The sequence below is a fragment of the Wasmannia auropunctata genome, unplaced genomic scaffold (genome assembly GCF_000956235.1).
Source record: "Wasmannia auropunctata unplaced genomic scaffold, wasmannia.A_1.0 LD336116.1, whole genome shotgun sequence".
In the NCBI taxonomy this organism is placed as follows: Eukaryota; Metazoa; Arthropoda; class Insecta; order Hymenoptera; family Formicidae; genus Wasmannia; species Wasmannia auropunctata.
In genome coordinates, this window is record NW_012026774.1 from 444,399 (window position 1) to 463,384 (window position 18,986).

An 18,986-nucleotide genomic window follows, 5' to 3' on the forward strand; every position below is an offset into this window, starting at 1 on the left:
TTATTATTTAAAAATATATTAATGATAAAAATATGTGCAAATGTAATACTCGACACACACACACACACACACACACACACACACACACACACACACATACACACACATATATATATATATATATGTATATACAGAATGGTCCATTTATAATGAACAATTAATATCACGAAAATATGGAAAATACGGAAAATTGTTTCAGACAAAAATTCTACGGTTTGAAGAGACAAATATTGATAAAATCAATTTTTCAAAGTCATATAAAGGCGCTGCTTTTAAATACATTTTATAATTTTTTTACATAATTGTACCTTAATACTTTTATGCATAGAATAATCAATTGGTTTAAAGAAAACACGCAGTTACTTTTCAAAATAAATATATAGTTGCATATTACAAATTGCATTTCTTTTTTAAAGCAATTGCGTGTTTTCTTTACACCAATCGATTCATCTCATTATTCTGCGCACAAAAGTATTAAATTATTAAGAAATTAATAGTTTGAGATATTTCATATTTTATATCGAAATAAGGCGTATAATAAAGTATAAAATATCTCGTAAAGTATAAGATCTTTCGATAACTTTATCTTAATACTTTTATATACAGAATTCGAGGGAATCATGTTATGTAAAAAATTATATAATTTAATTTAAAAAAAGCAATGATCTTCATATGACTTTGAAAAATTTATTTTATCAATATCTGTTTCCCTTCAAACCGTATAACTTTTGTCTTTTGAAACAATTTTCCATGTTTTCTATGTCACTTTTCGAGATATTTATATTTTTCATTATAAATCGATCTGCACATATATGTATAAAATATTTTTCGATATACATAATGTATAAAAACGACGTTCAAAACGACTTATTGTTAGTGAAGATTTATTTATTATTTATTATTTTGATTTAAAAAAAAGTATTTCTACGTAAAAGTCGTCAGACTTTTCAGAATTTGGAATATCAACCGTCGCATTCGCTAAAATTAATTAGCAATTAAAGCCAACAATGATACGTTTGTCAACCATCATGCGAATCATGATTTGACACCGCAACTGTCGGAAATGACGAGCAAGCGGCAACGAAGCGAGATGGAAAGGAACCCGAGCGTCTGAAGCCTCCGTCAGTCTCATGGAACGACGGACGAGACCGACTCGACGTTCGCCGTGATTGATGGCTGCGCGAGGAACAACGCTGCAGTGTAAACATATTACAGGCGTATGCTTAATGATCATCGGTGCCATGGCTACATTCTCCCGGTTTAGCTAAACGTTTTGCACTCGTCCGTATTTTCAAAAATGTCCCCGCCTCTGACTAAAGGAGAAAAATGGTGCAATGAAACGGGATGTTGTACGTATAAGCATCCCGTAAGCGTAAGCACGCGATCTATTATATATTATCGAAAATTAAACTATATGTCTATCAATTTTCTTTTGTGTAAGAAATCATACTATAATTCGCAGGATATGATTATTATTATTATTATTAAGAAGATATCAATAAATAAAGAGAAGGCATGCTTTTAGAAAAATTTGTCTTATTGTTAGCGCATTGCTAGTAGGTGTTGACGATACTACTCTATACTACAAAGAGTTAAAACCGATTTACTTAATTGTAGATATGTATATTTTTTCTTAAATTTATTTTTCTGTAGTTGATTATAATGTAACTTATTCCAAAGTGCAATCAACTTGTTAATTTAGTTGGCGCGCAAAATTGGAGCTTATTAACATATGTGAAATGACTTTTGCGCGGGCGCACAAGTCGTTACGAGAAAAATATAGCGTATGCCACGACAAGGGGGGTCTTGTCTTTCTTGTACTTTGGACACCTTAACTTTAAGAGTGATATAAGACTCGCGCGCGCGAGACTCCTAGTCTACAGAGAGGCCGCGCTTATCGACGACGCGTGACGCCGCCGGCAGTAAAAAAGAGAAAGACACCCCATCCCTTTCTCTGACGTATTCTTTCATCTTCGTTGTAGGTATTGCGCGACTAACTGGAGTTAATCCTCAAGAGGTCAACCGACCTCACTGGCACCGCCATCAGTGACACCTCTTCTGAACGAATCAAAGACGACGTAACAATCCCCTCCCCCTTTTCCCTCAAATTAACTAACGTCGAGAATTAAAGGACGTCATGCGAAAGTCTTTATTGCCTCAAAAGAAAAGGGTCGCTCAAAAAGAAAAAGATTTACGTGGTTTACGTGGTTTTTTGTCAAAAATAATAATCGCCAATAATCTGTTAATTATCACACACACACACACACACACACACACACACACACACACACACACACACACACACACACACACACACACACACACACACACACTACACACACACTACACACACACACACACACACACACACACACACACACACACACACACACACACACACACACACACACACACACACACACACACACACACACACACACACACACACACACACACATTATCAAGAAATTAATCATGAAAGAAAAATAATTTTAAGACTGATTTCCTAAAATAAGATTGAGAACGTAATCTCGATGCCAACTGTTAAGATTATAGATTAAAATTTAGACTTAATTACCATTAATTAGCAATTAACTGGAACTGTTAGTAAAATTAACTAAAGTGTCAAGTGTCAATTATTACAACAACTAGTACGAATTTTTGAGATTCTAACAATAAGGCAATATTTTTCTAATAAGTGTACGTAATATTGTATAAGAGTGTCAGCACAAATATATTTGCTGATAATAGCCTCTAGTCATATCTTTTACTGGTTAAAGATGTGCAGATTCCTTTTTTCTGTAAACGTATTAGAACCTTACAAACCTTCTTTATCACGGAGGCGTAACCCGCGGTGACTTCCTTGGAAGTCACCGCGTCTGGAATCTTTCACCCTCCTGTCGTCCGAGTATATGTACAACATATATCTTTCTAGCCAACTCAATTTCTGACCGTGTTCTCTTCTTACAATCAGTGAACGAACGCTGAATTTACGCTACTCAGCACGCTGCAATGCTGTTGTTCCGCGTATGTACATGCTACTAGTAAATAGTATACATATACAACTTCTCCACGTCACATATTTAAAAGGTAATCTCATGTTCAGAATCGAATCGCGGCAGAGCATTAGACGTATTAACGCACATGAAAATCATTTCAATTCCTTAAAAACTACCAATCTCTTCTTGTGTTCCTTTTCTTACAATCCCTATTTTTAATGGCCTTCTTTTTTAAAAAAAGAATTGGCCAATTTAATTATATTCTGCGACGGCCTATTATTATCACTATCTCATTTATCGATAATACCGCGAATAGAATCGGATATAATGAGGAGCAGGACGCGCGAAAGAGCTTATAAATAAAAGAGTTTCTTTCTAATTTTCCGGCAGTGACTCGTTGATCGTACGGATCAAAGACCGACAAATGAACCGCTCGGTTTAGATTCTTTGCGCATGGTGAGGAAAAAGAGGAAGGAGGAAAGAGGGGGCGTGTATCCATATATCCAGGAGGAAGGAGAAAGACGAACCATGCCGCGGATCATGAATCTGTCATCGCCTGCATCGCGTACCACCGGATCATACGATTCGGTAGCAGAGCTTTTATAGTTTCCACATCGTCGACGCGGCGAAACGCTTTCTGAATTTTCGAAGAAGCTCTCGAGTTAACGTAGTCAAGATATATCATCTGCACACACACACACACACACACACACACACACACATATATATAGAATGCGCGAAAAAACGATGTATCGCGATTCGCGAAGGACATGCTTTTCGTGAAAAGAATATTTCAAATGAAATTTTCATAGTTTTAGGCGAGAATGATGACATAAGTCGCAATAAGGTTTTTTCGTAATCGATACCTCGAAATCCATAATCATGGAATTTTTCTTTTAAGAAGAGAAAAAAATAAGCTCTAAACTTTTAATCCTATATATGCATTATATTGATCTATACGTAATAATTATCCATCTACATACATGCGAATCCACGTCTTATTATCATCCGACTATTTTACATTCAAATCATAATGTGTAGATATCTATATAGTATCTCGATATTGGCCGATATCTCTCCGGTCTCTAATCCAGTGCCACTTTGGACTCGCTACGAACACGTATTACCGCGAAGAGATCTGAACAAAACTGCTCTCTCGATTCTCTGAGACTGAAAAGTCAGATTGTCTGAAGCTTTAAACTTAAACCGCGGCCAGATTCGAGATCCGAGGAAACGCGTCGCGAAGCGGCGCGGATGCGACGATCAAGAAGTTCATATCCCGCGCACGAATACGGACGCAATGACAGATTTACAGATTCCAGCCATCGCCGTCTTCCTCCACACGCAGACGGGGACCGCGGGGCAGACGGGGCCCTCTTTCTTAAAGCGGAAGGCGCGCCTCGCGCGCGCGTGTACCAACGACCCGGAGTTGGAGTGCACGTCAAATCGCACCTCGACTGTTTACGCTTTACGTCTGCAACCTTTTCGTTTCCTCTCTACTCGACCCTATATCCTACCGCTCTCTTTCACTTTCGCCGTCTCGACATACACCGCTTTACTTTACCCCGCAGCTAGTCTTTGCTCGCCTGCATCGTATTTTGACTTTCCCGCGCCACTTGGTGAAAATCACTTTTTCCTTTGCGTAGTTATTCAAGTTCGCACGCGCGCGTGCTAATAATCGTTTCGGCGAAAGACCTTTAGCCGAATCCTTATCAAAAAAACTTGATCGTCATTTCGATCAAGAAACGTAAGTGGCCTAATTATTAATGCAACTTTTAATTCTTATATCTCACAATAAAGCATTGCATTTTTGTCTCGATAACATTATCAACTTGCCTGTCGTATCTGCACATTAATATTTGTACATAGAAGATCGTCTCTCCCTTTTATTTACGATCAAGTAGGTAAGGTAAACTTGTGCCGCGCGTAGGCATGGTCACGGTCCGCATCTGTCTTCACGCTCTCCGCTTGCTTGGACAGTTTTCATTCTCTCGCCGATAGACACGTCCGTCTTCTTCCTTTTTTGGTATCTGTAAAGTACCGTTTTACTTTGGTTTATATCCCAAGTATATAAATAAATCTCTTAACATTGCAGAAACAAAACATCTTAGACATCTTTTCTTTATTTTGGAAGTGCGTATCTTGGTTCAAGTTTTACGCTTCTCGGCGAGAGTCGCCGCTCTTATTTTTTTTCCTACCTAACCGTATTGTTATTTCGATTTGCCTGATCTCCTTTAAGACCGCGAGGCTAGAAATCGAACGTTGCGCCTTTTACAATTACATCGCGCGTCGTAACATTATGATTTTCGAAACAACATATTGTGGAAATATTGGAAGAAATGTGAAGAAAGAAAGCAAGTTTGCGCGCGAGTTGGCGCGGCACCAAAGAAGAAACATTACGATAGTTTTTAATTGACGAGTTGGCTAATTAAACGCGCTTTGTCAGTCATCGGTCGTGCGATTATTGAAATATATACGCGTTCGTATACGCGATTAGTATACGTAAATAACCGTGACTTTTCGTTATTATTAATAAAGTGTGTGCGATGCGAAATAAATAACGATAACTCTTATCTTCAAAGATCGTAATCGTATCGATGCCGAAGTCGTGGATTATGAGTATATCGCGGGAATCGGGAGTATAATCGGAAGATCACGGGGACGTCGCGTCGCATGGCATCGTGTCGATTTTGCAAAGGCCAAGTTTAAAAAAAAATTAAGGCTTTTCCTGATCGTTTTTATACTATTAGTTTTTATCCTATTTGCTTTGAGATCGTTGTTGTAAAGAGAAAAATGCTCATTATTGTACAGAGGACATTAATTTTCATTAATTTTTTATCTGCTAAAAATAATAATTTAATTGTTAAATCTACAAATAGTTTCGCTCAACTATTGATTTATTTGTCGCAACTTCAAGTCGCAAGGACAAACCTTGTAGTATTTAATGTTACAAGTAGAAACTCTATTTTGCTTTAGCAACAAAAGTCCGTGTTTTTATAAAATACTCAACAAGAATTTTTAACAAGACAAAATTTTTTCGTCTCGCGATGTATATTGAATAATTCATTATTAGCAAAATTTGATCGCTTTTTTTTATTGAATTTGCGACATTATAATAGCTGTATAATGACTGTGCTGCAACGTGCAGCAAAGCTTGCCTTTTTTTTACGCGCATAAAATTTTGGAAAAATTAATAAATTAGAAATGTGCGAATATAAGTCGAATGGACTTTTCTCAACGATTGTCGTGGAGGTGCAGGTTTTGTCGAGAAAGGAGGAAACGGGAACTAGGTGACGCGCAATTTGGCGGTACTCTCTCCGCGACGTAGTCGGCACGTATATCCTATCTCGCCGCTGGAATCCTCATATGTCTGTCAACGTGGCCCTCCAACACCTCGAGAGAGTCGGGATCTCGCATTCTCGCCTCGCCTCGCCTCGCCTCGCCACGGATCGGATCTTTGCTCGTCGCTCGCTCGCTCGCTCGCGCGCGCCATGCCGGCACGACGAGAGACACGTACGCAAACGCGATATCTCTCGTGGTCCCGTCCCACTGTCCCAGCTGGACCAAAATATCATCGGCGACGACGGCGACCGGAGCGAGTATATAGTGGCCAGAGATCCAGGGCCGTACCATATATATTCATCGCAGATCTTCTAAAGGAATTAAATCTTAACCGCGCGGGGCGATCGCAGCGATGCATTTAATCTTTCGATTCACAAGATTATTTTAAAATTTAGACAATTATTGTTGGGCGATTGTTATTATTTGGAACAAAGAAATTGCGATTGTCAACTCTATGCCTATATCCATGTCCACGTGCATCGAACCCGCGGTACAAGAACGAAATGCGAAATGCACGTGTATATCGTAAATGTAAATGTTTCCTGCATGTTGCACAGCCATAGTCGAATTACGTTATACATACGTTATATTCAGATATGTTTCCAAGTTTCTTACTCTTACGTACATATATATACATACGTCCGTCGCGCAGTTGTAGGTTGTGGAACATTTAAAATAAATTTTCCATAAAACGAACTTGCGTCATATACATGTATTATTTCATTATATTGTACAACGACCCGAATAATAACATTTCGCAACGCCGCGGTCGGCGTCGCATCTTCAAGTCACAAGTGTGCACTGTGTAGTGTGTCAGTGTGTGCACCAGCAGCGCAAGTGTGTGTGAATTATGAAACTTGATTGAAATTCTTAGCTTTCCATCTGTCGATATCGTTCAATTTCGATTTTGTACATACGTGCGGATCGACCGTTGGTGACCACGTAAGATAGATAGCGCCACGTGACATATGTATGTACAGTCGCGCATCATATGTCGATAACATTAACGAATATATATATACATATACATATGCTGTTGGATAAAGTAGATATGAATCATATGATTGCAGGCAGATAGAATCTATTGCCTGATTTCCGTAGAAAAATTAAGAAGTGAGACGTGATGTAATCAGTACAAGGTTCCATCGAACAGATTTGTAATATAAACTAATATTTCTTACACTGGTAAATGCTCCATATTCAAGGTTATTTATGGTATAATTTGAGCGAGAATTGTTCACACTCGTTACATAACCTCAATTAAACCTGTGTGAAGATTGTACGGAGCTACGTTGATCAAAATGAGTAAGTATCATAATGTAAATGTAAGACGACTATCTTTTCATTTTACAAACGAATCAAATGAGAAACTCATCTTTTTATTTCACAATATATAGAAAAAGTTCTTAAACAGCAAATTTTTCCAGCCGTCTTTCTAGATCGCATTATTCGTATGTCATGCATGTGTTAATTTTCCTCCTTCAGATTCCATTACGGACAGTCCAGGTTCTAAGGCTCTCGAAGCCGCTAAAAATATTAAGGATTTGATTGTATTCAAGAAGCCTATCGGATCTGTTAAGAGGAGTAAAAGTACTCGACCAAAGATCTTAGACGAAGATACATATATTGAAAAAATGAGCGACATTATACAAAAGGATTTCTTCCCGCACTTGGAAAAGCTACAAGCACAAAATCAGTATCTAGATGCTTTAGAGCAGAACGATATGAACAGAATGAGAGAGCTGTATGCGAAATATAGCTCCGGCCGACCCGTCACTGAGAGGCCAGTCAGTCCAGCGACTTTCGAAACCCCGTTGCGCAGAACTGATTGCGAGTCAGAACGCCACGAATCGCCACCCACCTCTCAGGTCGTATCGTCTGAAAAAATATGCGTCGAGTCCATAAAGATGATGGATAAAACTGAAAATAAGATTGGTCTGGATGATTATTTGAGTACTCATACTAGCGAGGATAACGCTAGTTTTGAAGAGATGATGGTTGAAGCCGAGAATAACCGTAAGCTCAAGTACGCCTGGCTTTATGAGGCGGAGGACAAGTCGAAAGCATGGCTCGCTATCGACGAACCCATCACTGACCACGTTTTAGCTATCGAAGGATCAAATACCAGGCCTAAACAAGTAGACAGTTGGACTTACAAGAATAAGAATTACATTATGTACATACCCGACGGAGTGGAACTTACGGCAGAGGAGAAAATAGAATTGGCTAAGAAGAAGCAAACTATAATGCACGAAAACACGAGATTGCGAACAAACCCGTTTAACGAGCAACAAAATAAAGAGACCATTGACGAACTGGCCAAGTCACAGTCCAGAGCGAACGACGGCAAGATTGGCGTGGATGGCAAAGAGATCGTCAGAAACGCAACGCCACGAGTGAATGGTTTTAGCTTCGTGGTGACGCCAAGTCCGAGACCGGGAGAGTGCGAAAGTCCGTTGATGACATGGGGTCAGATCGAGGGGACGCCCTTTCGATTGGATGGTGGTGACACTCCGTTGTTGAAGACGAGTCAGGGACCGTCGTTCAGAATAGCGGAACCGCCGAAAAGAGAGCAACTGGCGTTGCAGTTGGCTGAGAAGGCTGGCGAGAGACACAGGGACCGAAAAAATAAAGCCTTAGAAGCAGCCAGAAAATCATTAGCCACGTAAGTGTTTTCAAGTGTCAATGCATAATAATCAAATGTAAATGTGTAAAAATTTACAAGCAATTGTAAATTTTCTTTACAGTCCGTCACCGAGATCAACTATAGATCGTCTAAGCACTATGTCTCCCGCGGCAAGAAGATTAGCGACTCAGAAACTTCGGATATCGAGCACGCCGTCCCCTCGGCGAACGCCATTGTCCAGGACTCCGTCCGTAGGCATCAGAGCACCTAATACGCCACGTGCAAACGTACTCGCTAAGGAAACCAGTAGCACCTCTCAAAAGTCGGAAATTAATGCCACGCGGATACAAGGACCCGTACTCACCGATAACTTACTTAATCTACCTCCGCAGCGGCAACGAGCGTCAGATTTCTTCAATAAATAAAGTTTTTTATTCATCAAAATTGTATGTATTGTAAAAAGATTGCGTGTAGACTTTGAATGACATATACATCAATATGTCAAAATGTACCAAACTTATTTGTCTGTATTAAGGAGATAATTCTTTCTCTCTATCTCTCTCGCGCGCGCGCGTCCGCGCGAATATACCTTGTAAATGATGTATATAAATAGTTAATTATAGTGTTTATAATATAATGTAATAATTTAATTCGAGTCTTATTGAATGTTGCATGTTATCTTACAAATTATACAGGCATTTGTTATGTTTGCAATTATTACTATTTAGAATTATTACTTATTTACTACATTTCATGTAAGCAAGGCTTTTCACTTGATTTTTGTATAAATCATAAATTTTTATATCTCGTATTTTTCTTTAAATATATTCGTCGAAGGCAAGTGCCGAAAGAGTTTCGTCCTCTTGAAATCTAACAACATCAGCTACAACTGTAGATCAAATTTCAAAATATCTTGTGTCATGTGCATGGGAAATAAAATATTTTATGATACTGTACATGATCTTTCAAAATCTTTCATCTTTTCTTCCTCGTGATATCCTGAAATTATTGTCTCGAAATATTCTCCGGTAATACTATTTAATATTTTTAACGTAAGTAATGTAGCACATTTTATCGCATTTGTAATACATGTTTATCCGCTTAAAAACAGTACAAATATAGTATTAAAGTACAAAACTGGGAAAAGGAAGACTGCGTGGTCTCATGATTAATGGCCTTGACTCGCTTCTTTCATCATTCATGGAAATCGGTATGCATTCTTGACTTTCATCCTGGCAACTCTCCGTTTCGTTTATTGTTAGTCACAAATACGGAAATGAAATTAAATTAATCAGACGATTCGTTTCCTCTACAACAAAACGGATGATTATGATATCTCTTAACGCGAGTGAACGCGAAAACTATTAAACGCGGCTTTTTACACGTTTTATTGGAACGTGCGAATTCAGGAAGTGACAATAAAGTCATAATAAATTTGTACGTATAAACGTTGCAACAGGAAGTATATTCGGGCATATCCAAGTCGCCCAAACACTCATTGTTGATCGATTGCAAAATCGTCGTGCTCGCTAAAGAGCTTGCTGGCTTCTTATATAAATGTAACGCCAGAAATAAGATGAAGAAGAGAAGAGAGTATTATCGTTGAGACAAGAATGAGGTCCTCTTTGGTTCTAGGAGCCGCCTTGCTCCTAACGATAGTGACCCGGTCCATCGGCAGTCCAGTCAAATCAGAACATACGTGTGGAAACTTAGGCCCAGGTACGTCGATTGTATTCCGCGTTACTCGAGCAACGAATCACTAACTTCTTGATCTTCCGATTTCCGCTATTTATCCGACAATTATCTCGCGACATAATTCTTACATTACGAAATAGTTAAAGATGTTAAAATTTTTGTATTAAATTACTTTTGTATTACATTACTGTTACACTCACATTACTGATCACGTTAATCTCAATATATAAACGAGAAAGGATTGAAATAAATTGAAAAAAATTCATTTCAACGTTCGCGAATGCGTACTTTTGAAAATCTAAATCCATTTCAATGCCCAATATATTCATTTATATTCATTTATAGGAATTGTATAAAGCACATTTTCTATTCACCATTGAATCTAACAAAAATTCAGCATTAAAAAGCAAATCGTGAATATACTGGTTAATTCAAAATTCCAGATAGAAAATACAGTTTTTTCAATCTAATTAAATTCAAAAATTTTTTCCATAAAAATGGATCATAATGGTTAGGTCAATTAAAAATTGTGACTAAGAAATGCATTGTTTCAATTTATTTAAATCCAAAAAATAATATATATATATATATATATATGTATATATATTAATATTATATTATGTTCGTATTATGAAAAAATAGAAATGCATTCATTTCCACAGAGGCTAAATCCATTTCAATCCATAAATTAAAAAATTTTAATTTATTTTAATCCTTTCCCGTTTACTGGAGTGTTCTCACTTTAACTTTAGGATATAAAAAAGTGATTTAATTATTTATGTCATTCATATCTTGATTCTTTAGGCATCAACGCGTGCAGATGCGGGGAAATAGTGGTAAAAGCAGCGAAAGTGCAAAAACCGCTGTTCTATGCGTCGCCGGAAGCAATCAACGAAGCTGCAGCGGCACGTGAAGCGGTTGGAAGACTGTCCGTGGGAACGGATCGATGGCAATCCGAAAGCGTGGCATCTTTTCCCAATAAGCCATATGCATACGGAGGAACGTATAGCGGTAGCAGCAGCAGCAGCAGCTCTTCAAGTTCCTCGTCTTCCGTCGGAATTCTTGGAGGAAGCAACGCTTATTCACCTTTCAAATCTGTCTCGAGCAGAGTTACTTCCAATTGCGGATGCGGAAAGACTTCCGAATCTCTGGAGGTTCGCGATCTCCTATCCTCTAATATTGAAGGAAAAGTCGTGCCCAGGTATATTTCGCCGTATACGCCGTATTTGTTCATCATGCATTTCAATTCGATTACATTGACTAAACATTCTTTTCATTGCGTTAACAGTTTTCCACCGATCGGCGACCTGTGTTATCCGTCTAGCCCGTCGAGCGATAAATTCCAGGTGATTACCAAAGTAACACCGGCACATCCTGGCAAAATCAAATGTGAGCCCCCTATTCCTTACGAGGTTTGTGTCCAAGTACTCAACGGACAGATCGACGAGGCTGGATTAAGAAAACTTGGTTTGACGACCGGTGGATCCGCAATCAGCGGAAGTCTCGGCAAATACGCGGCTACGCGTTACGGCAGTTCCGGTCGTTTCGGAGGATATGGAGGGTCATACGCGAGTTCCAGCGCAAGCTCGACCGCATACGGACAAGGATCGTACGCGGGTGCCAGCGCGGCCGGTTTCGCAACGTCAAGTAACATCAAGACGATCCAAGGATCGGCTACGAGTCGTCGTACTTCTAGCTACGAATCTCCTAACGATTTTGGCGATGATTTAGGTATGTCTCTCTTTTCAAGTTAGATTAACATGTTGGATTATCACTCAAGGTAGAGCTCTCTTTTCTGCCTCTTCTTAAATCTTCCTATTTGAGATTTGAGTGTTTCAGTCGAGTTAATATAAACCTGCTTTGAATTTGAGGTAAAATTGAGATAAGCAATACTGAGATGAGACGTTTGTATTTGTATTTTAGAGTTTCCTGAGGACTATTCGTATCCTCGACTGCCAGCGGATCCGGTCTCAGTCACCTTGGCATATAAAAATCTCTTTCCGCGTACCGTGTACTACAATAAGAGAGCGTTCATACCGGAAGACAAGCTGGCATTCGGTCATCGGACTGTGCCGACCGAGCCATCGCCCAGCAAAAAGGTGCCGGACGTCCCCGAGGAAAAACTTCAAGTCCTAGATAAACCTGTCGTAGAGTTGAAATCAGTGTCATCGGTTCCCGTCACTATCGGCGCTTACGACGAGCACGAGGAAGCAAAGTTGGCGGAGCTCGAAGCCATCGAACGCGAGAGGATAAATCAGGAGGAGATTGCCCAGCGGCAGCAAGAGAACTTTATTACGTACGGGTAAGCCGAAAAAAAAAACAATTTTATTTAACTATAGCGTATTTAAATTGCGGGTCAAGTCGGCATTTTCATTAGACCAGGCGTCATCAGGTCATTTGCAAAGCGTTCTCTTTCGGTTCTTCAATAATCTTGCTAAAATGTAAAATTACTCCTTTTTTTTTGCAACATAAAAACGCGTGCGTTTTCATTCCTAAGATTGATCTAACATTTTGACATTTTTCCAATTAATTTGAGTACTTTTCTAAAACAAAACTGTCATTTGAAAAAATACGATTTTAATCCGCAATCTCGCTCAAATCTCCAACGTTTGGACATTTAGAGAGATTAAAAATGTCTCGATGTCGAATTAGTATATCGGCGCAACGACAAATTGGAATAATTTCCAAGAATAAGCATCATCCATATTTTTATTTTATTTATACACACGCGAGTGTTATTTGTATGGCAATTCAAGTATCGAGAGAAATGCTTACGTAATAAATATTATACATGTACCTATTTTGGCGAATAATTGGTTTTAGAGATCTAGGATACGCGCCATGCAACGAGCCTTTATCAACGGATCCTATTGGCACATTCAACGCGCAAGACGATATCGCAGCGGATTGCGGTCCGATAGGACCACCAGACCCCGATTACGTTCCTGGCAGCGTCGTCGTCAATCGAGAACTCGTGAAGAACGAAGACCAAGATGACACCCTGAGAAGTAGCGTCCATGCTCCGGAGTTGTACGTTCGTCATTACGCGGACGACAATAGCTACGAGGAGGACGACAGTGATGATTCCACATCCGGCATATTCGCCAGATTGAAAAGTTTCGTCCAGAAGCATGGTCCCTCATATCAAGCTGTATGATTTTTCGTAAACGTTATACGTGAAATGCGTGAAAAGGACTCGCAGCTTATTGACGGTTCGCGATTACCCAGATGAATCTTGATTCTTCTCTGAAACGCGAAGACGTAGACATCCTCCAATATATGTTACACTAGTCCCAGTCGTGTGTCTAATTGTGATGTTGTTATTGTTAAGATAATATATAGCAATTGTGCGAAAGTCAAGTCGATTGACGTCGTTAATTTTATTATACAAATCCTAATTATCCTTATTTTTTCCCTCCTCTATCTTTCTTTCTCTCTCAGCTAAGAAAATCTCCACATGTTATGTATGTATACATAACATATATAATCCATATATGTGTCCGTGTATCTAGATAAAAGATTAAGGGAAAACCGTATCATTTTACTCCGTAAAATCCGTAAAATTGCAATTGTATAGTGCATATACTTTTAACATAGCGACGCGTTTTTGTTTTAATAAGCAGCAATTACGTGATATTATAATTTAATATAATAAAAAAATCATTTTTTTAATTTTTTATTTTATTCCGACATTCTGTGAGTCAAATTTAATTGAAAATTAGATAAATTGCTCTAATAAATTATTACAGCTTTAAATACATCTGATAAATTTATCTCAAAATTCATTTAATAAATTTTAATTGTGAAACAAAATTATTAAATCTTTTTAATTTATTATTACTTTTACCATTACTTGTAACAATATTATATACTACAGTATTACATAAATAAACAAAATATTTGTAATGCACTGAGAAAAAAAATTGATTGTACGAACTAAATTCATATAGTTGTTTGATTCAATAGTTAAGTCAACAATTCTTTAGTTGCACAAAGAAAGGTATATTTTATTCATGTCAACTATCAAAATTTTTTAATTAAGAATTAACTAAACCAACTCAATTAAATTATTTTGTTCGAAATACTAGTAGTATTTATTTGTGTTTGCTATTTATCCAAGTAATATATTTGTTTAAATTCCTGCAAGTATCGAATTGATGCTGATGGGGATAATAAATAGTATGTATTTTTAATAAAACGGTTGAGTTGAATACGATAAATTTTTGTTGAAACAAAATAGTTTAGTTAAAAAATAATATTTTGTTTATAATAGTAACAAATTATTTTGTGTCATCGTAGTAACGTTTAGTCGAACGTATCGGACTAAATATTTTGAAAGATAAACGTCGTATCTATATACTAGTTTTATTAATTTATACAATATTAATAAATTAAGATACACGTTCTGAATTTATAATTATTAAATAAATTATTTTAACATATATATATATATATATATATATATATATACGTACATACATATTATAGATTCATGTAAGAAATCATTCAGGTTTATTAAAATGAAACAAATTTTGCGTTTTTCAACCAATTTTTTTTCGTCCAGTGTAGTAATCTTATTTCTAACAACCGAAAAAGATTTATGACGATTGTTTTAGGCATCTTTATGATAAAAATTGTTTCGTGCAGGCGACTTGTTGAATATCAAACGACTTTCTGTCTATAATCTAACGAATATTTACAAATGCGCGTATAGAATACTCTCCCTTTATACTCTCCCTTCTCAACTTTCTCGGCCAAAACACGACCCGCGTCAACACGTCATAAAGTATTTCAACCGGGAAAAGGGAAGTACCATATGGTAATGCACGATGATCGCTGTGAGGGAAACATAATGTATCTTCTCCGGGAGCAAGAGCGGGTCTCGGAGCGTGCGTAGCTATTTAAAGATGCTCTACGAGTTCAAGTGTTTCTCTTCATCCTCTCTTTTTTCTCTTCTTTCTTCGCGAGCACATACGCGAAATTTATGATGTGTATGCACGCATCGAACTGATTTATTTCATTTACATACGTGGTATAAATTACAAGCAGCGAGGCAAATATGAAACAAAGTACAAAACGATTGCAAGAATGAAATATATAGTAATTTATGATGTAAATGACGACGATAGTGTATGTCCTTTAAATGTAAATTCTATGTTAATATCTAATAAATACATTATACAAAATATCCTCATCACAATTATAAGCTGAATATCTCTCTATCTTTTTGAGATATAAAACTATGTTTGAGAGAAAAGGAGCGTGCTTCAAAAAGATACATTATACCTAATACATATATTCTCATGAAATTGAGAGGAATTCTTCAATTCTTTTCAACATTTCAATATCGATGCTCTTCTAAATCGAATCATATAATCTTTCCAGCATAAGTCAATTTTTTCTCGTGTATAAAAGTTTTTTTACGTATTAAAAATTACGGCTATCCAAAAGTCAATAATAGATATATGAGAGATTGCCATTTTTTATTTCAAAATATTCTCACATGAAATATGAACTCTCTGATAATTAATGTAGTTATCGATAGTTTTAAAAGGAAGAAAAAATCAGTTTATATAAAGATCGCGACAAATGCTTTTCTTCGTTACAATAAAGTTTTATAAAAATATAGTCTGCTCTTTCTCTCTCTCTCTCTCTTTCTCTCTCTCTCTCTCTCTCTCTCCTCTCTTTCTTTGCAATTGTAAATATATATATAATTGTAAATATTATATATATATATACATACACATATATGTACATATGTTAAAGTAATTTATTTAATAATTATATATTCAGAACGTGTATCTTAATTTATCAATATTGTAATTAATAAAACTAGTATATAGATGTGACATTTATCTTTCATTCTTATAACAATTGCCTAATAAACAAAATGATTTGTTGGTGATCTGCGTGACACAGGAAATGAGAAATCTCGCAAGGACACGCACCAAGGAAAATACGTGCTCACTCCACCTCTCAGTCGCAATTTCTCAGTCTCGCGGAACACGTAGTAACAAGAGATTATTATTTTGTTATTGTTAAAGGTTTATCTGTGGTTACAGCTAAACAGGAAATATTTCGTGAATTTGTCTTGGACGAAACCACTTCTATATCAAGAGCGCGATATGTCGAAGATCAGTTTAGGTTTCGTGAATCCTTACGAGAAAATCTTACGACGATGGCGGCGGTACTCAAATTAAAATTTTTTATCGTTATCATCGTCTGTTTCCATTCGAGGTCTTTTTATGGCTTTAAATTACCGGATTATAATGGAGCTAAAATAGTTACATATGGCGAGCCGTGTCATTCACCACGTTATCTGCCTGTTACAATTGAGGTATCATCAGACGTGTGATATATTACACAATAATATATATATCTTATCACATAGTATAGCAATGATCTCCTTTAAGCTCAACATACATTATAATATACATTTACAATTTAATTACCTAACTCTTTAGGTATATATAATAAAGAATTATTTCACTGAAATTCTCTTATTCTTCATGTATACACAATACTTGAGATGTGCTCTATCCTTCTTAAATAATAATAATAATAATATATGTACTATTCTCCTATTTTATTAAAGATTTATAATAAATATCATTTTCAGTAACTATTGTTGTGCAGCAAATAAGTATCTGCAAAATAATTTACAGGAACCTGCAAAACCTGTGACGGAATTCGTTTCACCCAAATCTTGCGTCTATCAACCACTGAAATTAAATTATCGAGTGATCTCTACTAAACCGATCGCATATCAACCACAAGCGGAATATCCAATTTCTGTACAAATACCTCAAGTACCTCAAGTACCTCAGTCCGAGGAAATAATTACGCCGGATCCTTTTCAAGGGAAATCTTACGAGTACAACATCCAGGCTCTATCATCTCCACCCGTGCCAATTTCGACGAAACGATACAATATCGATTTTCAAGTGCCATCTTCACCTTCATTAATTTCGTAAGCATCCTAAAATTTCTCTCTTTTATATTACATTTAAAATAACGAATTTCATTCACCACAATCACAGATTATATAATCTATCGGAATTCAATTGTTATTTTTTTTATTTATGAATTTATTTGCCAATCCTTTGCGCACATTATTTTATTAAAATAAATTCTTTCCAGTTAACAATCCAGATTATTTTCAATAGAAAAATGTCTTTTACATCAAATAACATTTATTTTTATTTCAGAACGGAACCAACGCCACAGTCCATTAAGCTTTTGACTGGCCTTACTAGTAAAATCGACAGGATTTTAGTTCCTGCCTGTCAAGTGTCATCCTCTAACCGTTGTAATACGGCATGAAATTATTTCCGATAATACCGTATCTCTCATCAAATGTGAGAAATACATAGTATTTGACTGACAAATAACAAATAAATAAAGAGGTTTAAGAAAAATGATTCCGATTTTTAATAATCTTTTACTCCTTACCTTTTATACATATCTTCTTATGTCTTTATATTAGATTTATATCTTACATGCTTACTATTTAAGTATTTTAAATTTCAAACCTTTTTTTAACAAGTAATAATAAATAATCTCTTTTTAAAATTCTTGTTTTATTTGACCAAATATATTATTGTACAAAATAGCTAAAATGCCTTTTATAAATCTTTTTATAAATTTAATATATATGTAATACATGTGCATGATACGTGTGATAAAAGAATCGGATCGAAATAATAACGTGATAATTTTACGCTGCAAGCATACGATTTTATTTTAAATATAAATTTTAAATATGCGAATTAGAATTTGCTTACATACATGAATTTTTTAATTTTATATTTGTTATTTACATTGCAATATTTGCAATGTTTGCAAATTATATGTATGTAAATTTATAAATCATTATAGATTACTTCATTTTACAAAATGTAAGCAATAGTAATAATAATATTTAAATAGAAAATTTATAAATATGATGCAAGTGTAAATAATAATTTTTATATATGATACATACATACAAATATGCAAAATACTATTTCTACGTCATCAAATTGATCGTTATCAAAAACTTTACCAATTTATGTGGAAAGTATTCAAATTTTCACCGATTCGTTAATTTAAATAATTTTTCTTTTATTTATACTTTATAATTTGATGAATAGTAATTTACTGCAAAATTTACATACATAATACATATACTAGAAATTTTTCATAAATAAAAAAAAAATTGTTTACCGTATTTCTAATATTTCATACGTTTATAAACGCGAATAAAAATTTACTAAATGTCAATGTAATATGTCTATATTTATAAATAGGTGTGCGCGCGCGCGCGTGCGTGCGTGCGTGCGTGC

General features: G+C 36.1%; 3 protein-coding genes and 1 long non-coding RNA gene across 4 annotated transcripts; 3 read left to right on the forward strand and 1 right to left on the reverse strand.

Moving 5' to 3' along the window:
* Positions 1-4,758: 4,758 nt before the first annotated feature.
* On the reverse strand, positions 4,759-7,149 carry LOC105448802. The gene is made up of 2 exons (XR_974281.1): positions 6,967-7,149; positions 4,759-5,029 (listed from the first exon to the last, which is right to left on the reverse strand). It is a non-coding gene; the product is annotated as an uncharacterized LOC105448802 (long non-coding RNA).
* A 220-nt stretch (positions 7,150-7,369) lies between these two features.
* LOC105448727 (protein DGCR14 homolog) lies at positions 7,370-9,923 on the forward strand. Its single transcript, XM_011687496.1, has 3 exons — positions 7,370-7,646; positions 7,827-9,006; positions 9,089-9,923. The coding sequence occupies exons 1-3, from the start codon at positions 7,643-7,645 to the stop codon at positions 9,390-9,392; spliced, it is 1,488 nt and encodes a 495-aa protein (XP_011685798.1). The 5' UTR covers positions 7,370-7,642; the 3' UTR covers positions 9,393-9,923.
* A 595-nt stretch (positions 9,924-10,518) lies between these two features.
* LOC105448656 lies at positions 10,519-14,027 on the forward strand. Its single transcript, XM_011687395.1, has 5 exons — positions 10,519-10,686; positions 11,467-11,863; positions 11,951-12,393; positions 12,586-12,964; positions 13,486-14,027. Exons 1-5 carry the CDS (start codon positions 10,581-10,583, stop codon positions 13,817-13,819), a joined length of 1,659 nt encoding a protein of 552 aa, XP_011685697.1. The 5' UTR covers positions 10,519-10,580; the 3' UTR covers positions 13,820-14,027.
* A 2,738-nt stretch (positions 14,028-16,765) lies between these two features.
* LOC105448580 lies at positions 16,766-18,083 on the forward strand. The gene is made up of 3 exons (XM_011687279.1): positions 16,766-16,999; positions 17,328-17,632; positions 17,871-18,083. Exons 1-3 carry the CDS (start codon positions 16,841-16,843, stop codon positions 17,983-17,985), a joined length of 579 nt encoding a protein of 192 aa, XP_011685581.1. The 5' UTR covers positions 16,766-16,840; the 3' UTR covers positions 17,986-18,083.
* Positions 18,084-18,986: the final 903 nt, after the last annotated feature.